The sequence below is a fragment of the Gambusia affinis genome, linkage group LG05 (assembly GCF_019740435.1).
Source record: "Gambusia affinis linkage group LG05, SWU_Gaff_1.0, whole genome shotgun sequence".
Taxonomy (NCBI): domain Eukaryota; kingdom Metazoa; phylum Chordata; class Actinopteri; order Cyprinodontiformes; family Poeciliidae; genus Gambusia; species Gambusia affinis.
The window spans coordinates 18108214-18130980 of record NC_057872.1 but is presented as its reverse complement, the minus strand read 5'-3'; the positions used below and the strand labels follow the sequence as shown (position 1 = coordinate 18130980).

At 38.8% G+C, this 22767-nt stretch overlaps 1 protein-coding gene across 6 annotated transcripts in view; it reads left to right on the top strand.

Moving 5' to 3' along the window:
* Positions 1-22418, top strand: part of ddr1 (discoidin domain receptor tyrosine kinase 1) — an 87745-nt gene extending 65327 nt beyond the window's left edge. For 4 of the 6 annotated variants that reach the window (XM_044116813.1, XM_044116816.1, XM_044116814.1 and 1 more), the window contains 9 exons: positions 5675-5835; positions 6112-6319; positions 10282-10401; positions 13587-13888; positions 13969-14096; positions 15218-15415; positions 16040-16307; positions 17633-17782; positions 18853-22418. In XM_044116813.1, coding sequence (XP_043972748.1) covers positions 5675-5835; positions 6112-6319; positions 10282-10401; positions 13587-13888; positions 13969-14096; positions 15218-15415; positions 16040-16307; positions 17633-17782; positions 18853-18993 — 1676 coding nt within the window. In that variant the 3' untranslated portion in view covers positions 18994-22418. The remainder of the gene's footprint in view (positions 1-5674; positions 5836-6111; positions 6320-10281; positions 10402-13586; positions 13889-13968; positions 14097-15217; positions 15416-16039; positions 16308-17632; positions 17783-18852) is intronic. The other 2 variants (XM_044116815.1, XM_044116817.1) reach the window with 2 other exon arrangements.
* The last annotated feature ends 349 nt before the right edge of the window (positions 22419-22767 follow it).

The following is a 22767-nucleotide window of genomic DNA, read 5'->3' as shown; positions in this document are numbered from 1 at the left end:
CCAGTGCCATAAACACAGATTATTTTTGTTTTTGTCTTTTTATGCCACTGTTAAATGTTTCATGCAATCAAATTGATTTAAATATCAAGTTGAGTTTATTTATAGCACATTTCACCAGGAAGGCAGTCTTGCACCATAAAAACACAACACAGTAACGAATTATAAAATGAGCAATAAACATTACATTTTGGCAGAGGAATATTGATCAAATGCATTGATCAATGTTCCACTTAGTACTAATCAAAAACAACTCTGAGGTTCAGAGATGATTTAGTAAATACAAAAAGCAGTTTTTAAATGAAGGAAAAAAAAAATAAGAACAATATGGCGATATTAAAAAAAGAGAAACAAACTAAATACTTAATGATGCAACAGGCAACTAAATCAAATCAAATCAAATTTTATTTGTATAACACATTTCAGCAGCAAGGCATTTCAAAGATTACGTTGATTACGTTTCAAATACAACTCTAAACAGGTGGGGTTTTAGTCGAGATTTAAAGGAAGTCAGTGTTTCAGCTGTTTTACAGTTTTCTGGAAGTTTGTTCCAGATTTGTGGTGCATAGATGCTGAATGCTGCTTCTCCTCGTTTGGTTCTGAGAAGACCTGAGAGGTCTGGAAGGTCGATACAACAGCAGCAAATCTTTAATGTATTGTGATGCTAAACCATTCAGTGATATATAAACCAACAACAGTATTTTAAAGTCTATTCTTTGAGCTACAGGGAGCCAGTGGAGGGACTTTAAAACTGGTGGTATGTGCTCCATCTTCCTGGTTTTAGTGAGAACGCGAGCAGCAGCATTTTGGATCGGCACAGAGTCTGGACTCCACAGAGTCCTACATCTCTGTGGAGGTTTCTACACCCACTAATAGGGCTGGACAATAAATCAATACCATTTATCATGGTAGACAAGTGATTAATATCAGCAGATAATATGCCTGACAGAATATTCACTGAACTGTGATCCAGAACAGCTTGGCATTCTGGGAGATATAGGCAGAGAAAACACTTTAGCTGCTCAAACTTGGCCAGTTAAGGCCAGCTTATCAAAGTTGGTGGCCTCAACTACCTCACTCACTCTTTGGCTACCTAGCAACTCACTCATTCCTTGGTTACCTAGCAACAACATGTTGAGTAACTGACACAGCGGCAGTTTAGGGTTTCTTTGTACCTCAAAAACGCTTAAAATTAAAAAAACTACGGTGTGTAAGAAAAACTGTGGATAAAACAGGAAAGGTCACAGCTCTGGCAGTATTTCAGATATTTAAAACAAGAAAGTAAGCAATAATGTCTATATGTTTTTCAGCCATATTGTCTAACCTTATATCGCCTCTTAGATCTTGCATTATATGTAGATTTCACCACAGTCCAGAGGAAAATAGGACTTTTTTCATTCAACAATGGCAAAAGCCTCAGTTGACATGAAAGGAGAAAGAAACTGGATTATTGTAATTATTGCTTGGCTACAAAGCCACTTAGAAGTGAAACCAAACGGACACGCTGCTCAGCGGGGTACGGGAGGCTCTGGGTTATGGTGAATATTGAAGCACTCGTTCCTATCAGATGTGCAGTAAGCCTGGTGTGCCTGTGCTGGTGTGTGACCCCCCTATGAGAGCGTGACTCCTCTCAGAGCACTGATGTTTGAAGGCTCTTCAGTGCACTAGCTTATGCCACACTCTGGTTATAAATCCACAAACCCACACAGTGACTGAATACACAGAGCTACAGAATAATTTAGAAAACTGTTTGGCAATATGAAGTTCTCTCTTTACTGCTGCCCAAGTCACGAAAAACTCTGAAAAATAGCCTAAATGGAATAAAAGCATCATACTACCTGCTGCTTCTTTTATTTAGTGATTATGTTATTGTGTCAAATGGTTCTGTTAAAGCTTATATTCCTTCTTGAAGTTTTCATAACCCTTGAATGGTTCCACATCTTGTAACATCACAACCAGAAAGGTCAACACCAATACAGAGTATTAGAAGCCCTTTCACAATAAAAGTCAGAGCAGCGTACCGTGTCTCTGTGTTCAGCCTCTCTGAGTCAGAACTTTATAAGTCTTTTTTAGTTTAAATCATTTCCAGCTTTGCACATCTAGATGCCCTTCTTCTTATTAGCCTGGACTTGGTCTGAACTTTGACTTTTTATTATGGTGATATTAAAAAAAAAACCTAAGTGTTTAATGATGCAACAGGCAACTAGTGTCCTACATTTCTGTGCACACTAGTTGTCTAGTTTTCTAGTGCCTAGCTTAGATTCTTGGCTCATGACCTTAGATTTATGAGCTTTGGCTGTGAATCTAAAGTCATTGTCCTGATAAAAAGTCTCTACTCTTTCCAGCTTGCAGAAGGTTTTTATTCCAGAGCTGGTCAACATTTGGCTCCATCCATTTTCTCATTGTCTCTGTCATCTGCTTTCATGTTGCTGCTGGATAAAAGCATAATGCTGCCACCACCATGTTTCACAGTGGGGATGGCATGTTTAGGGTTTAGTGCATTGGTAGTTTTCCACCACTTAAAACATTATTGTTTGTCTTACATGACTTTTCCCCTTTCTTTTCTATTTTACCAATGGCTTTCTTCTTTCCACTCTTCCATAAAAGCAGATTTGTTTGTCCTATTAGCTGATTTTCCCATTTGAGCTTTGAATATCTGCAGCTCCTCTCAAGTTATTATGGGTCTCTTGGTGGTTTCTCTAATTCTGTCCTGCCCTATTTGCCAGTTTGGGTGTCTTAGAACAGATAAGGGGGACATATGCAAAATCCATGATTTTTTTTTTGCTACTATTTGGGTCTTAACTGCTTCTGAAAACAGCCCAATCACTTATGAAAAACCCACCTGGCTGTTTTTGGGCTATAAGACTATGAGGAAAAGGAGCCGTTTCAAAAACCTCCAGAATGTTGAGTCATACTCAAAAGGGACTGCAATGTTACCTAGCAACCCCAGCCAAGCCCAGGCCCGTTACCGAGCAACTCACGCTGAGCTCCAGGACCTCTGGTCAGCTGATTCTACCACTGTGTGCGCAGTACAATGGCTGCTGTTGACTGTTGTTGACTTACCATTCAGAAACCACTTGCTGCATTCTTGTTGGTTGTGCAGGAGGTTCTGCTTCTGCTTTTCAAAGATGTATAGTTGTATAATTACACATCTGTCTGAAGCCATTTTCCTGTGTGAGTGTGAAAGTTAAGTTTCTTCTATTTGTAAAGCATAATTTTCTTTTCATTTCTTTATGTTAATCTGAGACATAAAAAACTAACACAATACAAAATTAGGAAAGCTGGTATGCCTTTAACGTTTAGGGCAGAAACATTTGGAAATGGGGTAATGCTGCATTTCATGGTGCATAATGTAAGAGATTTAAAAATAAAATCACAAGACCATGTAATATATTAACCTTAAAGACTGGGAGAAAAATTCTTTGAGGTTTTTCTGCAATTTTGTCCTGCACTAAAAAAGGGGAAAGTCCAAATTCCCAGCTGTCACAGAATGCAGCATAACTTTGTTGCTTTGATGAAGTAGTGAATAAATTGTGGTCATTCACGGAATAAAGTAATAAACAGAACTAAATCATCATTTCCTGGATGTTTTTCTGTGGTTAGACTTGAAAGCACGTTCATTCCAAAACTTTCTCGCAACTCCAGCTACAGAGGCCGCACCCACATATTTTATTCTAAAACACACATTATCTTTATGCAGAGCATGGGTTTGTAAGCATAAAACAGAAATCTAATTTAGTTTAATTTATAGTCATAGCACTGGCATGTTTTTATAAGCCTGTTGCTCACACACCTTCAGTGCATAGATTATTGGTCAGATATGCCCCGAACACAAAAACGGGGAAATTAAATCAAAGACTGATTTCTTTCTGCAGGAAAATACACAACAACTCACTTATACAATAGTGGCTCATAAATCATGGTTGAGAGAGAGAGTGCAATTTACATCTAAGCTTTAAAACAATGCTTGAAAGGAACAGAAGGTGCAGCAGAAGGATTGAGAATTGATTCTTTATCATCTTCTGAAACGGGCTGTCAGTTATTATCGCCTTCCTCATGCCAGGCAGGATGATGAACATGGAAGTGCATGAGGATCCGAGTTTGACTCAAAGTAAAACTAACATCAAGTGTCGTTCAGTTCGTCATTGGTCTTCTTTTATCCACCATATTAACTTAGAAATATTCCATTTCTAAAGCAATCTTTTATATTTAGCCGGTTGTAAAAGGATAAATTGGAGATTTGCTGTAGAGTCATTCAAGGCGCCTCTGAAGCTGCATGCCGTCTATGTCATAGAGGTGGAGCTTTTAAAGAGGGTAGTTTGTTTAGTGCTTCAGTGATTTCTGCAGGAACTTAGAAGAGACAAAATGCATAAAGTTGGAAAGGATGCTACAGACACATTCAGGACGTGGCTTAGATTAATCTCATACGGAGACGTGTTGACCGATGGAATAAATTCCCATCTGATGCACATGGGCGTTATGGGGGGAAAAAAAAAAATCTAATTTGAAAACTTATCATGAAAACCTAAAAGATACAAAGAGAACCCTTAGTCATCAGAAAAAATCTGTCACAAAAAAAAAAAAACAGGAGTCACTGAGATTGGAAAATGCTGCTTTTACAAATATGCCTCAATATATGTGGAAACTTAATTTTATGAAGTCATAAAAATATAGTCTGTCACAGTGGAGATAGTGTCATCGTTTGGGTAGTTTAATGCTTTGATACAGAAAAATACCAAGCCTGCTCAGTGGCACAACCACAAAATGAGAAAAATCATTTAGATAAATCAATAAAGTCGCTAACATAGTTTCTTTTCCTGCCATGTATATTGCCCTTTCTAAAAATGTGTTTTACATGAGAATAAAACATTTGGCAAAAATTACATGTGTACATAAAGGATGTTTGTGAGGTGCCTCACACATGTATTGTGTCTGTATAATGATGAAGTATAGTGAGTCACAACAGAGTAAGTTATGTTTTTCTGTGAATTAATCATCTCTTTTCTTGTTTTTTTATGTTTCCTACCATCTTAGCATCAATGTTTATTCAAAGTATCCCTCTGCAGGTGTTCCAAGTCTTCGGCAAATGGTTAAATACTAAAAGAAAAATGAATTAGAAAATGGCAGAACTTGTCACTTGCATGCTGAGATCACTGAATCTTCTTCAGCGCAGACAGAGAGTCAGCATAGTGTAGCAGGAGATAAATTGGGAGATTGCTGAGACATTTGTGTTGAACTTGATACTAATGCTGTGATGCAAAACTAAAATGGACTGTTTATGAGCTTGATGTTTGATTTCTGGTCCCAATGCTGCAGGATCTTTCAACGTCCACAACCCTGGGGCTCATTTGATGGTCTGGTTGCATTTATACAGTGTCAGATTACGATTTCTGTGAAATGCTTCATCTGTAATTGATATAGAAATGCAGTTTAAAGACATCATGGTGTGACCAGGTGATACGAACTCAACCAAAACCGAAACGACAGCTGGTGAATGTAAATAATTTACTCAACTGTGATTGTTAAAGTGACTTTGACATGCATAATTATTCTGCTGTAGGTTTCTTTAACTCAAAACCTTCGAACCATTAAAAAGTGGCAAGGTTTTGATGTCAAATATAAATAAAAAGCTAACTGAAATTGTTTTTTTCTTCTTTTTTTTCCCCCCCATTTCAAGAATTTGCTGCCTTTACTCCGAGGGCGGGACTTCCTGTAGCCAAAGATGACGGCAGTAACACAGCTATTCTGATTGGCTGCCTGGTGGGCATCATCCTGCTGCTGTTGGCTGTTATAGTTGTCATTCTATGGAGGCAGTACTGGAAAAAGATTCTGGGCAAGGTGGGTTAGGTGCTGAACCTTGTGTAATTTCCATTGGCAGATGGAAATTACGGTGTAATTTCTAAGCTGGAAATATTTTATTTCATGAAGCCAAACCGTCGCTTTGATTCGGTTTAAGTTAAAAATAGCTGGAGAGAACAGCTGCCAGCCTTCTGGCAGTAAACCAGCCGGTCTCCATCTGGATTTAGATGCGCTGCTAATCAGTCAGCGATTAAAGTTTGTGTCCAGGATTTGAGCTTCCCTCTGCCCTAATGGTTCCTTCATGCTGCCTTTCAGGCCCAAGGCAGTCTGTCCAGCTCAGAGCTCAGAGTCCATCTGTCCGTCCCCTCGGACAACGTGGTCATCAACAACACACACAGCTACTCGAGCCGGTACCAACGCATACACACTTTTCCTGACGACCGGGACCATGACAGAGAAGCAGAGGGGGAATATCAGGAGCCCAGCGCTCTGCTGCGGCCCAGAGACCAGAGGGACAGCACCAGTAAGTTACAGAACAAACACTGAGGGGTTTAAGTGCTGCTTACTTTTAATATTAAATCTCTGTGTTGAAGGAAATGTTTCCAAGTCAGTTTTCAATCATGAATAATGGGACATAAAGTCATCCCTTTTTCTTCATTATTTCTTCTAGACATTTCTTTGGAGCGTGTTTCTTTAAAGTTTTTAGTGCACTGACGCTGCTTTTTCACTCATTAGTCCCTTTCAGATACTGTCAACATTCAGCCAAAATCCGACCGTTTTGCACAAATGTGGCCCAAATCTGTTCTTATTATTGATGTTCTGAATAAAACAAAACTCATCTTAAAATCAAATAAAGTGGCACAACCACAAAATGAGAACTTCCTGCTTAAATATTTTATCCTAAATTGGATACGTGACCTCAGTCGGAATGGTCGCTTTTATTCAACATTTCATTCACACCACTGAAGTGTGACAGCATCACATGTGTTGCATTAAAGGCTGAAGAACTGAGGACTGTTCACACTGGAGTCTGATGTCATTGCATTTAAATTACAATGTGAGAAACCGGCCAAAAAAATCTGACCTCAGCAAAGAGAGTTGGCTGCAGTGTGAATGGGACAAAACGCCTCTATAAACAACCTAATAAAGGGAAAATGTAGAAAACAGCACGTCTAACTTCAGCAGCTTTAAAATGAACTTCCTGTGGCTTTTCGTTTACTGTCGGCCTCTGGGTGTCGTTTCTTTGGCTGATTATCAAGCATCACATTAGTGTTGGTTTGGCTTGGAATGAAACTTTACAGTGTGTCCAAAGCTATCATAACATTAATAGAAGTACTCTCAATATACAGTCACATGAAAAAGTTTGGGCACCCCTTTTAATCATAATTATATTTATCTCTAAATATCTGGATGTATGCCATAGCTTTTTCAGTTTGATACAACCAATAACTTATAGACACAGTCATATTTCAGTATTGAAATGAGGTTTATTGGACTAAAAGAAAATGTGCAGCATGCATTAAAACAAAATTTGACAGGTGCAAACATATGGTCACCTCAGCAGAAAAGAGACATTAATATTTAGTAGATCCTCCTTTTGCAAAAATAATAACCTCTAGTCGCTTCCTGTAGCTTTTAATGAGTTCCTGGATGAAGGTATTTTTGACCATTTTCTTTGCAAATCAATTCCAGTTCAGTTAAGTTTGATGGTCGCTGAGCATGGACAGCCCCTTTCAAATCATCCCACAGATGTTCAATAATATTCAGGTTTGGGGACTGGGATGGCCTTTCCAGAACATTGTAATTGTTCCTCTGGTTGAAAGCCTGAGTAGATTTGGAGTGGTGTTTTGGATCATTGTCTTGCTGAAATATCCATCCCCGGCGTAACTTCAACTTCGTAACTGATTCCTGAACATTATTCTCAAGAATCTGCTGATATCGAGTGGAATCCACGCAACTCTCAGCTTTTAACAAGATTCCCAGTGCCAGCATTGGCCACGCAGTCCCAAAGCATGATGGAACCTCCACCAAATTTTACACTGGGTAGCAAGTGTTTTTCTTGGAACGCTGTGTTTTTTTGCCGCCATGCATAACGCCTTTTTTTTTATTTATAACCAAACAACTCAATCTTTGTTTCATTAGTCCACAGGACCTTATTCCAAAATGAAGCTGGCTCGTCCCAATGTGCTTTTGCAAACCTCAAGCGACTCTGTTTGCTTGCAGAAAAAGCTTCTGTCGCAAACAGAGTGACAGCGATGCACATTGGAAGCCATTGGAGGTGGTCTGTGGGTTGTCCTTGATTGTTCTCAACATTCTTCTTCTCTGACTGATATTTTTCTTGGCCTGCCACTTCTGGGCTTAACAAGAACTTCCTTTTCTTTACAATGTTCCTCGCAGAGGAAACTTAAAATCTCTGAGACAACTTTTTGTATCCTTCCCCTAAACAACTATATGCTGAACTATCTTTGTTTCCAGATCTTTTGAGAGTTGTTTTGAGGTGCCCATGATGCCACTCTTCAGAGGAGATTCAGATTGGAGAACAACTTGCAACTGGCCAACTTAAATACATTTTCTCATGATTGGCTACACCTGGCTATGAAGTTAAAATCTTAATGAAGTTACCAAACCAATTTTGTGTTTCAGTAAGTCAGTGAAAAGTAGTTAGGAGTATTCAAATCAATAAAATGATTTTTGTTTTAATGTATATTACACATTTTCTGTTAGTCCAATAAACTTCATTTCAATACTGAAATATTACTGTGTCCATCAGTTAGTAGATATATCAAACTGAAATAACTGCTGCAAACACCTAAATATTTAGAACTCAAAATAATTAAGATTAATTAATAGGGGTGACCAAACTTTTTTAAATGACTGTAAATGTCTACTGAGATTTAAAATGTAAAATAATAATGATAATAATTAACCCAGCTCAGCACATTTGACTGAAGAAGCTTTTTCTGCCATGTTTATTTTGAAATGTTGCGGACTGCAACCACAGGGATGATTTTCACAGATACGGCGGTAGTTTTTTTTTTTAGTAGTTTTTGCACTCCAAAAACACAAAATCTTACCAAGTATTTTTGTCTAGATTTTAGTGTACAGTACTTGGTACACCTGAAATAAGACAAAACTAACTTAAAAGTAATTTAACATGGAAAAACATTGAAACAAATTTTGCTTGACAATAAATTGCGACATTTTTGCGATAAACGATTTTCTTTTGATACTATTTTAAAGCAATTTAACGGTAAAGGTATAATAATGTAAGGACAAATTCTCAAAGCTCAGTAAAGTTTAAATTCTAATTAACATTTTACACTGGATCTGGAAAACATTTTATAATAAATAAATATAAATAGATAAACAAAAATACAGAAACGACAAATAAAATAGGAACTGAAGTCTCTGTAACAAAATTGTCCTTCAAAAAATGGGCTAGTTGAGACAAAAGCACCAGACTGAAGAACGTTTTTCATCTAGTTTTTGGCAGGAAGAGCTAGAAAAGGGAAAAACTCTAAATCATGCAAATAGAAATGAATGACCTTGCTTTAATTCATCATGAGGGTAATTGATTTATTGCCATGTCTAGAGGAGACCTGTTTTAAAAGTTGGCATTGTTTGGCATGAGGACTGGGCAGATGAGTAAAAAAGCAGCCAAAGTCTAAAGAAACAAAAGTAAAAGTTCCTCAGAAAACTGGAAGAACAGTTAAATAAAAATTACTGCAAAAGATCACAAGAAAGCAAGAAAATAATGCTCTGTTCTGTGCAACATGTTGACAGGCAGGAAAACATGCAAAACATATCAGCTGGCAATAAATAAGCAGGAAAAAGTGACAACAATCCCACCTTCCATATGTACCATATTTAAATTTTTTGCACCCATGCCTGTGGTTTGTACCACATCGCTCAGTTTGCATGCCTGTTTGTGATTTTGCAAACTCATTTGGAGACGGTGCAAAAGCAGAAGGAAAACTCCCGATGTTGCGTGCCTGTCTAGAAAATTGTGGCGTTGCAGTGTATTGCACCACACCAAACAAAAGTGAATCAAATCAAACATCCTGCAAGGAAGACTGCCTGCAAGAAGATGCACGGTGCAGAGTGGGCACAAAAGAGCTATTGTTCCGAAGAAAAGGGAGGAGAAGCTAAGGATTAAAGAAGAAAAAAATGCATTCCTTTGCTTGCATTGTTCCTCAGGAGGTCGGCATGCCATCTTTACTAGCCGCCTGTGTTAGTTTGAAATAACAAGAGTAACAAACATCCCATGCAGTCAGTTTTTTATGTTGGGTTGTGTTAACTTGCCTGAGACGTTCTTCTTTCCTGTGCTCATAATGAAAACCCTTATGATTCCTCGTATGTACATGAACACGCTAACACTGTCATGATTCTGTTTTGTTCCATGTTATGATTTTGTTTGTGCGCCCCACCTCGTTCTGTACGTTTGTGTGTGTGTGTGTGTGTGTTTGTGTGTCTGTGACCTTGTAGCCTTGCTGTTAAACAATCCGGCCTATCACGTGCTCCTACCAGATCACAGAAAAAGCTCCAGAGCCGTAGTCGTCACAAGATCGGCTCAGGCTCAGGAAAAGAGCCTGAATGTGCCCCAGGGTAAGAAGCCTCAGACTGGGCCGGCACAGTCAGGAGGATCCCCTGCTTCCCACTCACTTACCGACTGTCGATGCTGAGGCAGGAGATGATTTTCTCCCAAATATTAACAATCTATTTCTGCATGCGACCTTCCCGTTCTCTCATTCACTCATCACATAACTCCTTCCTTTGTTTGAAGGGATAGTTTGGTTTCTAAGGAACTGCAAAGTTTCACAAAAAGCTTTTTATTTTTACTTTGATTGAGTTTAGTTTCTGTGAACGCCTCAGTAGAACCAGGTTATCATGCTGCGTTCCAGCTGCACTCGGAGCTGGGAAATTACGACTTCCTTTATTTCACCAGGAAAATCCCACTGAGATTAAAGATTTGTTTTACAAGAGAATCCTGGTCAAGACTGGCAGCACATTCAAATTTAACGCAGTCATACATAAATTAGTTGAAACATTTATAGATAGATGATTTCTTCTAAGAATCAGCATCTTAAGGTTCATGTGTTTATGCATACATTTATAATTGGTTCCAAAAAGATGGAGCAGAAAACTGAAAAGTTCAGAACTTTTCTTAGTTCAGTTCGTATTTATTTTTACCAGAAGAAATAATACATCTTCTGGTAAAGGAAGATTTTACCAGAATATCACATCTGCAATGTGATATTCTCTCACATTACAGAGAATATCTCCCAGTGGACTTTCTTCTTATGTAAGCAAAAAGTTTCACCAACTTAATCTGACTACATGTAGCAATTTAATTTATTTTTTTTTAAGTTGGAGATCCATTCTTTTTTTTTTTTTCTTTCAGTGTGCAATAATGAGTAAAACCCTCCAAAGTTGGACTTCCCACTGGGAAACTGGGAGTAATTTACACTACCCCAGTTTGACCTTTATTTTATTTAAAGACCACTCCTCTAGGAGCAACGACTGGTCGACTTTATTACTTTTTCAATTTACTGTCCATTTTCATTGCATCTCTAAATGATTTCAATCTGTGATGTATCATGAATATCAATAACCCAGAAAACAAATAATTATTTCTAATTATATAATAATCTTCTTGTAACAACAGCAGACTTGATGAAGTTCGGTTTTCCTTGCAGGATCTTTCCGGTATTGTTCGTCTAAAGCCGTAGTTTGCAGAGAGATTTTTGTCCCAAAACTATCAGATGTCTCCAAGAAATCATCACAGGGAGTCCCAAACGACAAAAATCAGCAAAAACACAACGAAAAAAGAAGAAAAGTAAAGTTTCAGAAGAGTCCAGTGCACATGTTGTCAAACTGAGGGGCGGGGGCCAAATCTGGCCCATGATAGCTTTTAATCTGGCCCTCCTGACTCCAGAAGGATGCATAAATAAAACCTTAAAGGTAACGTTTGTGTGACTAAATATTATTGTAGCAATATAATCAGAGCAAGTTTTGTCTGTATACTGTCAAATCACATCATCCAGTCCCTCCAGTTTTTTTTTCCTTTTAAAATTCCCAGATCTCGAAAATGACGTAAAATAAACAAATCCGTGCATAATACATAATTGTAAGTTAATTCCATATATTCCACAAAAATGGTCAAAAACATGTTGTTGTTTTAGAGTAAAATTTAATTCTGTTTTGAGAGTCCCAACTCTCGCCTGCAGGTGGCAGTATTTCTTTCTGTACAGACATTTTTGTCTTACTTGTAATCTGTCATCTATATGGTGAGTAACAAAAGGTTAACCTTCATACATATCAATTATTGCAAAATTTTGTGTAAATATTTCTAAAGTAGCATCAGAAAATCAGGAATTTTGATTACAAAAAAATCACAAAAGCAGTTAAGATTATTATTATTATTATTATTATTATTATTATTATTATTATTATTATTTACTAATCGAATGCAGGCAGTTTATTAATGTTTTAAAATGGGTTTTAGCATAAACGACCCTTTCAGTCAGTTATGATTTTGAACTTGGCCCAAAGTGAAAATGTGTTTGACACTCCTGCTGCAAACTAGAACTAGAAAACTAGATTTTGCAGAAACCTGTCAGGTCAATAGAGCTTAGGACAAGATGCTGCAAGTGGAAAAGTATTGCCAAGTCAAGACTCAAAACAAAGCTGCACACTTCTACAGCGAGGATGTTGAACTTTATTTTACCTTCCCAGACCAATCCAAGATATCCCATTTTTGTTAAAAAAAAATGGGATAACAATGTGTAGTAAACATATTGTTAACTACAATGTGTTTGTTAAAACACAATGTAGTTAAATCCAGTTGATAATGACAGATAGTCACTGTGACTCCTGCTTTTCCTCCTAAATATATAAGCTTTATAAAGTTACAGTATTGTGATCTAATGGCTGCAGTTGCGTGTGAATTTAGGTTGAACATTCTCCTATCAGGCTCATTATTATTTCAAAGGTAAAACAACTTAGCATTCAGGTCTCACTCTCCCTACAAGCCCATGACTCAAGTGCTGTCTGAACCTTTTGGGCGCCGCTGGTATCAAAACGTAAAATTGTTATCTTCTCGAGGTGTTTCAGTTTTATCGGCGAGTAAAAATGCAGGTTCAAATTTAGTTTAAAATTAGGAGTTGGATATGGTGTAAATGAGCAAAGAGAGATTCAGTTACAAGTGGTTCATACCTGCTATTCATGCAGGAAGATGGATTTGATGAAATTATAAATTATTTTAGTCTCTCATGGGAATAAAATAAGTCACAGGAGGGTGAATGTGTGCTGTCACCTGACTGAATGAAACAATGATTAATGCACTGGCCTGGCTGCTGGAGGCCGCAGTGGGAAATACATTCACAAAAATTGTAATCCTTCACAATGTGCAGGGGTGTGTCGATATTTCTGCAGGATGACAGCTCTGCTGCATAATTTCAGCTCCAGCTCAGCCTCCCAGTAGATGAATGAGCGTGCAGCTGTGCTCAGGACCGTCATCGGTTCTTCTGTAAAAATAACCAACCTTTTCCCGGGCCGACAGAGGAAAGGTAGCTCTGTGGAAAACTTCATCTCTCTTCTCTTAGATTGCTTACGTTTTTCTTTTTGAACACTGGATTTGATATTCAGCTGAAAATCCAAACTATCCCCTCTAAACAAGTCGCCTGACCTTTTATCTCCTGATTCTGTTCCTGCAGACGGCCGTTTTAAATCACTCGGTTGTTCTCAGTTATCTCGTCTTTTCATCCGCCCCCTCTCCCTCTTGTCTCCAGCTTGTGGTTTGGACTTGGACCTTGAGAAAGGCTTCCCCTCTGCACACGAGGAGCCCCCTCCCTATCCGGGGTCGCCTCCTTATCCGTCTCTGTCTCCCCCCGTCTCCCCGCCGCTGCCTCCCAGCGTCCCGCATTATGCAGAGGCGGACATCGTCAGTCTGCAGGGGGTCAGCGGCAACAACACCTACGCGGTGCCGGCGCTGGCCTCTTCCAGTCCTGGTGCCGACGCTCTCCCGCTGCCGGAGCTGCCGCGCCAGTGTCTCGTCTTCAAGGAGAAGCTGGGGGAGGGACAGTTCGGGGAGGTGAGAACTGACAAAGACGGAGGACACGTCTGGGGGAAAAGATCATCCTCTAATTTGAATTTAATTTCTTGTGGTTAAAGGTTCACCTGTGTGAAATAGAAAACCCTCTGGACCTCCCGATCCTGGAGTTCCCCTTTAATGTGAGGAAAGGACGCCCTCTTCTGGTCGCAGTGAAGATACTGCGCCCAGACGCCTCAAAGAATGCCAGGTTTGAATCATTTTGTTTTTACAGTGCCTAAACCTCAATAGCGGCTTTTACATTGCATCATATTTTTTTACTGTACCTCAATATCGTTGTTTTTTTTGTTTTTTGTTTTTTTTTAATTTTTCAACAGTACTTAATCAATTTTTTACGGCACCTAAATAACGTGTGTGTGTGTGTCTACATATATATATATATATATATATATATATATATATATATATATATATAATACTTTTAAAAAATTACAGTACCTGTCATGTATAAACTATAGTTCACAACGTATTTTTTTTATTTCAGAGCTTAATTAGATTAAATAAACAAATGCATCAATTTTAGTGACTTTGTCTTTCACGATTAGCCCAGAGCAGTGTGTAGGGGTTTCATGAGCAATTTACTTAAAAAGTGGGGGAAAGTCCAACATTAAAAGTTACATAAATGTCAACTTGTCATCCACTCAGGGTTTTAATGTACAGACATGAACACATTTTTTTTTTTTTTTGCTCCAAAAAATAGTTTCTGTATTTGCCAGATATTTTGAGATCAGGATAAGTGATACCTCTTTACTGTGCAGAGTCATAATATTTATGGTTCATTATTCACATTAGGTTTTTCACAAAAGCAGCAAAATAAAAGTCATGAAATGATCTAGGTTTTTTTAAAAAAACAAAACAAAACTAAAACTGACTTAAAGAAGGTTGTTTACTTAATTAAGGAGATTATGGCTGATTTCCTGAGGAGCTGCTGGGCCATGACTGCAAGTACCAGACAGAAGATCGCTCAAAATCTTAAATTAAATGCCTCCTATGGTGGGAAATGGAGAAGTGAAGAGATGTTGTTTGGACAATGAGGCATTAAATGAACCAAAAACATAGTGGGAGAGACGTTAACAGAGGCGGCAGGAATAGACATGTCTGCTCTGGATAAAGACTGCTGTTGAGTTTAGCCTTAAATTGGATAAAAGATCTTCAGTAAACAAAAGAAACTGGAGAAAGTATCTGCTTCTCTGTGGTTTTCTTCATGGTTGAGGCTTTTCAAACAAAATATAGAGAGCTGGCGCTTTATGTTGGACTTTTGTACAAACTTGTCTAGTTGACTCAGCAGATCTGTCCCTTTTCTTCTCGTAGGAACGACTTTCTGAAGGAGGTGAAGATCTTGTCTCGCCTGAAGGACCCAAACATCATCCGGCTGCTGGGAGTGTGTGTGAGCAGCGATCCCCTCTGCATGGTCACCGAGTACATGGAGTGTGGAGACCTGAACCAGTATCTGTCCCAGCGTGTCCTGCTGGACAAAACTGGGCCTTCACACAATACGCCGACCATCAGGTAACTTAAAGGGCACCTACTACATAAAATTCACATTTTGCATGTTTTTGTTCTTCCATTTTGGTCTCTACTGTTTCAGAAAACCAGCACAAATGCTAAAAAAACACCTACCTTTTTTTTTTTTTTGGCAATACGTTAATGTTTTTTGGTGTCTAGAAAATAAGCCATTTTGATTGTTGACTTGTATTCATCGGGGACTGTGCTGTCACCTAGCAACCCCAGCCAAGCCTGTCCCTGTCACCTAGCAACTCAAGCTGAGCTCCATCACGTTTTGTCAGCTGGTTTTACCGCTGTATGTGCTGTACAATGGCTTCTGGAAAAGACAAGTGTTTTGCTGTTGACTTACCAATCAGAAACCAGTTGCTGTATTCTTGTTGGTTGTGCAGGAGGCTGCAGTTCTTCTTTTCTAATATGTGCGGTTGTATAATTGCACATCTGTTCACAGCTATTTCCATGTGTGATTGTAAACTTTGAGTTTATTTGGACTTAAAGTGACAAGACGCCCTATATCAGCTCAGTCTAGGCATGGTTTTGTATCACCTATAGACCTATCCTACCTATTCAAGGAAACTGTAAAGTAAACATCCTCAGCTACCGTTCCTGACATTTCCCTCCTGTCCTCAGTTATCCAGCGCTCATCTCCATGGCCAGCCAGATCGCATCAGGGATGAAGTTCCTGTCGTCTCTGAACTTTGTGCACCGGGATCTGGCCACTCGTAACTGCCTGGTTGGCGGTGAGAAGGGAGAGAGCGGAGAGGATCGAGGCGGAGAGCGTCACATCAAGATCGCCGACTTCGGCATGAGCAGAAACCTGTACGCTGGAGACTACTACAGGATCCAGGGCAGAGCTGTGCTGCCGATACGATGGATGGCCTGGGAGTGCATCCTCATGGTGAGCAGGCAGACGGACACGATGGTTTCCGTGTTCACTGGTTATCATAAACTGTTTTTAGTTTTATCTGTAGTTGGTTTTTCTCTTTTAAATCAAAACTCAAGACTTTTCCAGACTGAACTTTCTGGAGTCTCACTGGTTTTAATGCATAAATACAAAAGTTTGTGATAAATGCAGGGCAGATGCTTCTGTGGAGCTCAGGATTTAAATATAGTGGCTGAAAAAAACTGAATACGTGGATGGATTAACAGATGTAAGGCCGACATCGTTGAACATATATAGAGCTACATTCGTAAGGAACACCTTATTATATATCTTATCATAAAAATATTGGAGATTCATCAGAAGAATTAATTTCAACAGCTTTAAGGTGATATTGACTAAAAAAACAATTATACTGAATAATTCCTCATCTTTTATTGTGTAATATTGATTGTGTTTGTATGTGTTGCTCAGTAAATCATCATCTTCCTGAAAAACAATCGGTTATCTAGTTATAAGTGAAATAATCTGCCAGTGGAACGAATAATTTTACTTGTAATATGGGAAAAATGTCCATTGGCAGATAACTTTTTCATCAATATTGATAAATTGTTGACTTAAGTAACCTTCCATTTTTTTGCTGATAAGTTACTTGTAAGCTAGTTTTGTCTTATTTCACGGCTACTAAGATATTTGTAGTAGAAACTAGACCAGAAATACTTGATTTTGTTTTTGCAGTGTGCATTGGGTTCTCTCAGGGTACTCCGGCTTCCTCCCACAGTCCAAAACATGATGTCAGGTTACTGATCTCCAAATTGTCCTTAGGTGTGAGTGTGAGATGGTTATTTGTCCTGTGTGTCTCTGTGTTGTCCTGTGATGTTTTCTAATGTTTTAGTTGTATAATATTACTCTTAGTGGTCCTGCATTGACTCGGTCCAGGCTGGAAGCCTCAGCTTCTCTCCAAGGATAACCGGATTTGCACGATGGATACTATTTTCGCTACTTTTTCAGAAATTAAAAATGGTTAAATTTCAGGTTTCCAGACTCTGTAGGAAACACAAATCTGTCATTTCTTTTAATTGCATTGCAATTTTTCACCACTTTAATTCAGGTCAAGGCTGTTTGGACCTTTAATAGTAAAATTATACAAATAAAACATTGGAAAACAAACTAATGCACTCAAAGATGACGCACTCACATGTGAAAGAAACCCATTAGACGTGTCATTCCTCTCCATCAGATTCACATTTTATGGTAATGATGCTTGCAGTAGTTGGGACACTAATGGAGGTTGTGACGATGAAGGCAGAGCTTCAGGTGTGCGTGTTGGTGTGTGCCCTCAGGGGAAGTTCACCACAGCCAGCGACGTGTGGGCGTTCGGGGTCACTCTGTGGGAGATGCTGAGCGTTTGTCAGGAGCAGCCGTACTCCGACCTGACAGATGAACAAGTCATCGACAACGCAGGGGAGTTCTTCAGAGACCAGGGCAGACAGGTACGACAAAAACATGAGCACAGCTCTACAGGTTTATACTGAAACTGGACATTTAAAAACACACACATTAGTCCAGCGACGTTTTTCACAAAAGTATTTGCGATCATTCAAGACGGGCCTTTGTGTTATTTTTCGCCAGCATTGATTTTGTCCTTACAAGTCTTATTGCTTAAAGGTGATCTATTATGCTTTATTAACAGGTTAGCATAGATCGATTGGCAATACAAGTGAGAGAAAACGTCAGTTTTTTCAATTAAATATGGCGTTTATGATTAAATGGGACCTATTATGCAAAATTCACTTTTTACATGTTTTTGTGCTTCCATTTGGGTTCTAAAAACAGCACATAAAAAAACCACCCAGCTGTTTTTCGGTAATAAGTTCATGTTTTATTTTTTTGGGGTCTGGACATTGAGCCATTTAAAAAACCTTTCCAATTTAGTCACAATCCATGGACTAAATTGGTTGCCTAGCAACCCAAGAGGAGCCCCAGCACATTTGGTCAGCTGGTTTTACCACTATATGTGCTGCAAAGTGGCTGCTGGAAAAGACAAGTGTTTTGTTGTTGGCTTACATGTCAGAAACCACTTGCTGCATTCTTGTTGGTTGTGCAGGAGGCTCTACTACTGCTTTTCAAAGATGTTCAGTTATATAATAGCGCATCTGTTTGCACCCATTTCGACATGTGAATGTAAATGTTGAGTTGGGGGCGTGGTCAGCAGCAGCTCGTTTAGATTTAAAGTGACAAGACGCCCTAAAACAGCTCAGTCTAAAAGGAGCTCAAAATATTCAGAACTGATCAGAATGAAACCAAAAAATTTTAATGAACATGTTTTGTTTAGGCCATAGATCTGATTAAAGTAGTATAATAAGTCACCTTTAATGTGAGCAGAAGAGTATGGCTACCCTGACTTGGCTGCACTTGGATATGATGCGTTCACTGATTGGAAAAAAAAACAAAACAGGATTTTGAGTTGATGACCACTTGACTGCTAATGAAGCTAGTCAAAATAACCCAAAGTGATCGAGAGCTGTGTGGATGTTCATCACATGCGTTCTTTCTCTCTCAGGTGTATCTGAGCAGGCCGGCCGTGTGTCCTCAGGGTCTCTATGAGCTCATGTTGAGCTGCTGGAACAGAGACTGCAAGCTCCGCCCATCTTTCGCCAACATCCACTCCTTTCTTACCGAGGACGCCATGAACATGGTTTGACGGAAGAACGACAGGAAGAAAGTTGACCTTTTCGCTTGAGCGGTGAAGTGGGCTGGTGTGGTGGAGGGTGCGTTCACAGGCACAGTGGGGTTGCTCGCTTTTGTATTTTGTACGTTTTGGGCGGGTGGGGCTGAGACACCGCTGGTTCGGTTTTTATTCCACCTCAGACCCCCAAAAGACGTCTTTTTAGTAGGTAACGGCTACGTTGCGTAGTAACTGGTGGTGGGTTCAGTCTTCAAATCAATTTTCCGTAATTTCAGATCATCTCTTCTGATTTGATGCTGCAGAGTTAATGTGCAGGAATCAGTGGCACAAATTACAGCTTCATGTGTGAAACCTTCAGCATTTTAAATGTTATTTGTGAACTAACAGGTGAATACGCTCATATCACGAAGAACACCTGTTGTTTGGAGGTGAAAGGTCACGCAGGGATTGTCTTAGTATTTATAGCCCACAGCATGAACTGTAACTCAGTGAGCTTCCTCCCAGCTACGTCCCTTTCGGCCTACTTTGTGTTACGTCTCTTCATTTGATCTCAGCCCCACGTTCTCGCCCAGTGACCCACATCCACAGTGTTTGTGGGGAAATAAAGAGCCGTGGACCAGGCAGGAGCAGCCTCACCGTTTCGTCAGCGTGAACACGTTGAGTCTCCCGTCTTTAATCGGAACAATCTGACCTCCAGCCTGCACCCGACGCCAAACAAGAGGAAAAAGGTTCAGAAGATGAGAGTCTACAGCTGCAAATTAACAAATAATTGTTTTGTTTTTTCTTCCATCAGAGAGACGCTGCTCTGGGACTCCTTTTCAGGCACTTTGTCAGGTGTTCTTCTTATCATCGTTTCTTTATTTGACTGTGACTCGGTCAGAAAGGATCGATTTTAAAATTCCACAAATCAGCAGCACTTTACCCTACATGAATCTCCCTGACTGTGATGAAACCCGTCTCTGTAATGGGTCTGAATGATGATTCCTGATTCTGATCAGGACACACATCTCAAACATGCACACTCTCCTGTTAAAATGCCTGGCTTTCGTTACCTAAAAAATATGATAAATTATTTAAAAACTAGGTTGTTGTTTTTTTTTACCTTTAAATGGCATTCATCTTGTACATTTAAACTAGATAAATAGAATGAAATCAATGAAAGTAGAATATATATATATATATATATATATATATATATATATATATATATAAAGCTGCAGTAACCTGTGCACACCTTTTTAACAAACTTTTATTTTTATTTTGTTTAATAGCACATTCTTTCTCAAGGTTTTGTCAGATTTTTACCCAGGCCGGGATTTTTTCTTTGGACAAAATTACTTCTGTCTTCCAGCCGTACTCCTTGGTCCATCATGTAGAGAAATAAAACCTCCTGCAGCTTCTCCTGTGTCACAACAGTAAACTGATAGAACCTTACAGAAAACTGCAAAGAACCTTATTAATTGATCACATTCACTGTAATTGACTAAATCCTGAAATTAAATCAAAATGCTGCAGCTTTTCTTTTTGCACATTTTCACTCCTAATAAATTTGTTTACAAATATATGGATTGACATTTTTTTATGGCACAGATGTCCGGCATGTTAGCAGGAGTTGTGAAAATGTCTGAGACCTCCTCTCCCCTCCACAGCTCTGCCAAACCATTAGATGTAAAAAATTGTTTTAAAAACCTGGAGTGGCATTCTGGATTCGAACAGCAATCCTGTGTAAGCTTTCAGAGCGCTGAGATGTTACTGATCTTATAATTTTCTTTTATATCACTGTAAATTTATGGCATTATTCAAACGGGGAATTCTGGGATTCCTAATTTTTATTTTTTGTTTGTTTTTGTTTTTTTGGAGTGAAAGTCGATCTCTGCGTTGATCCATGTGTGAGCTGACCGCGGTGGAACCAGTGCTTCTACCTTACTGTCTGTACAGCACTGTAAATCTGAGATCACCCTGATTGTGAAGTAATACATGTTTAGTGATTGGTTGTGCCATTTCATTCATTTTGATACACTGTAGTTCACTTTTTCTTTTCTTTTTTTTTTTAGCTTGATTATAGTAAAAAGTATGTACACTCACTTTCAGTTTAAGGGATTTCAAAAGATGCTGTTTTTGGTCGTCACCAGATTATTTCCTGAAATGAACAAAATCATATTACTGCATCATTATTTATGATTGAGAAGCTGTAGCAGCAATAGCTTGAAGACCTCCATCCTGTTTGGGGTGACTTGGTTCACTTTTTGAATTTGCCACATTTCTCCATCTCAATTGTGTTCAGGCTTGGATGGCAAAACATTTTACAAGTATTTACAAAATAAAAGTCGAGGAATATAAAATAAAATGGCATGAAAGAATAAGAGAAAGTTGGCAAATAGAGACTGTGTAATGAATGTATTGCCAATTTATAAGGAGGATTGTCTGGTGAAGAGGAGGAAGTCAGGAGAAATGTTGTTCGTGCAATAGCTTGGAGACTCGGCAAACCAGCATCCTACACAGGGGCTTAAAGGTACAGTTTGATCTACAACATTATCTCACTTCTTCTCACTAAAGCCGTAGTGAACCACTGGCCTCAAGGTGGCGCTGTTATACCTTCATCGTCCATATATGGAAGTGCTTCCTGTCATTGATGGTTTCAACTCAAAATGTTTGTTTTTAAAAAAGTGTGTTTTAAAATTACTTTAAACAAAATACCAGAAAGCCTGATTGATTTGCGTTTCATGCTGGTGCAAGTTTTATCCTCTCTAACGTCCTGAAACAATATTTCAGTGAGCCAAACCAGAACGAAGATATATATATTTGATATTCAACAGGGCAATGACTTGAATTATTACAGTGAATTATTTCAAAATTTGACTGAAATTTCAGGATTTCTTAGCTGATTTCTTTAGACGCTCCTCAAGCAGTACTGCACCAGATGTTTTTAGCATAAGCTCTTTTATTTAATAGACGAAAGGATCGATAGCCATATAAAATGTCTATTCAATAGTTGTTCAGCCTGCTAATTATGTTATATTGAAGATCCCTCGTCCAGATTGATGTGTAAAGTCTGAAATGGTTTTATTTGAATTACCTGATTCCAAATTGTGCAGAAATGGTTGTATGACTCTTAAATTTCATCCATCCATCCATTTTCTAACACCCTTGTCCCTAGTTGGGTCGGGAGGTTCTGGTGCCGATCTCCAGCTAACGTTCCGCGCGAGAGGCGGGGTCACCCTGCACAGGTCGCCAGTGTGTCACAAACTCTTCAGTTTGATGGCCAAAAACATGTTTTTTCTCAGGTCGCTGGAACCATTACACATTAAACAAGCTGCTAAAACTTCAGTTTTCACATAAATACCTGATCAAATATATTTGTTTAGCACTCGGTTAATTCCCACATGCCGAGTCTCTGCGGTGTCTCGATTTATCAAAGAATGGGTCTCAGTTCAGGCTGTAGCAGCACAATTTTTTAATCATGTGATGACCAACACATTTTTGTCCCTTTTAGTAAAATTATAATATTGAAGTTGGTTGTACTTAACATTTTACTATAATTCTTCCCAATCTGTCAGATTTCATCTCTCTGTGCTAATTTTCACAGTATGTACATATTCAAAGGACAGGGTTACAGTTTTCTTTGCTAATATATAGATAACTCCCTGTCACATTTTCATTGTTGCTATAGAAACGCTTGTTACCTTCAAGCTCTCATTCATTGCTGTTCTATTTTTGTAGATGTTTTATTAAAGTTACCCTTTTCAAATAAAACTGAGCGGGCTCACACTGTGTATAAACACCAGGCTG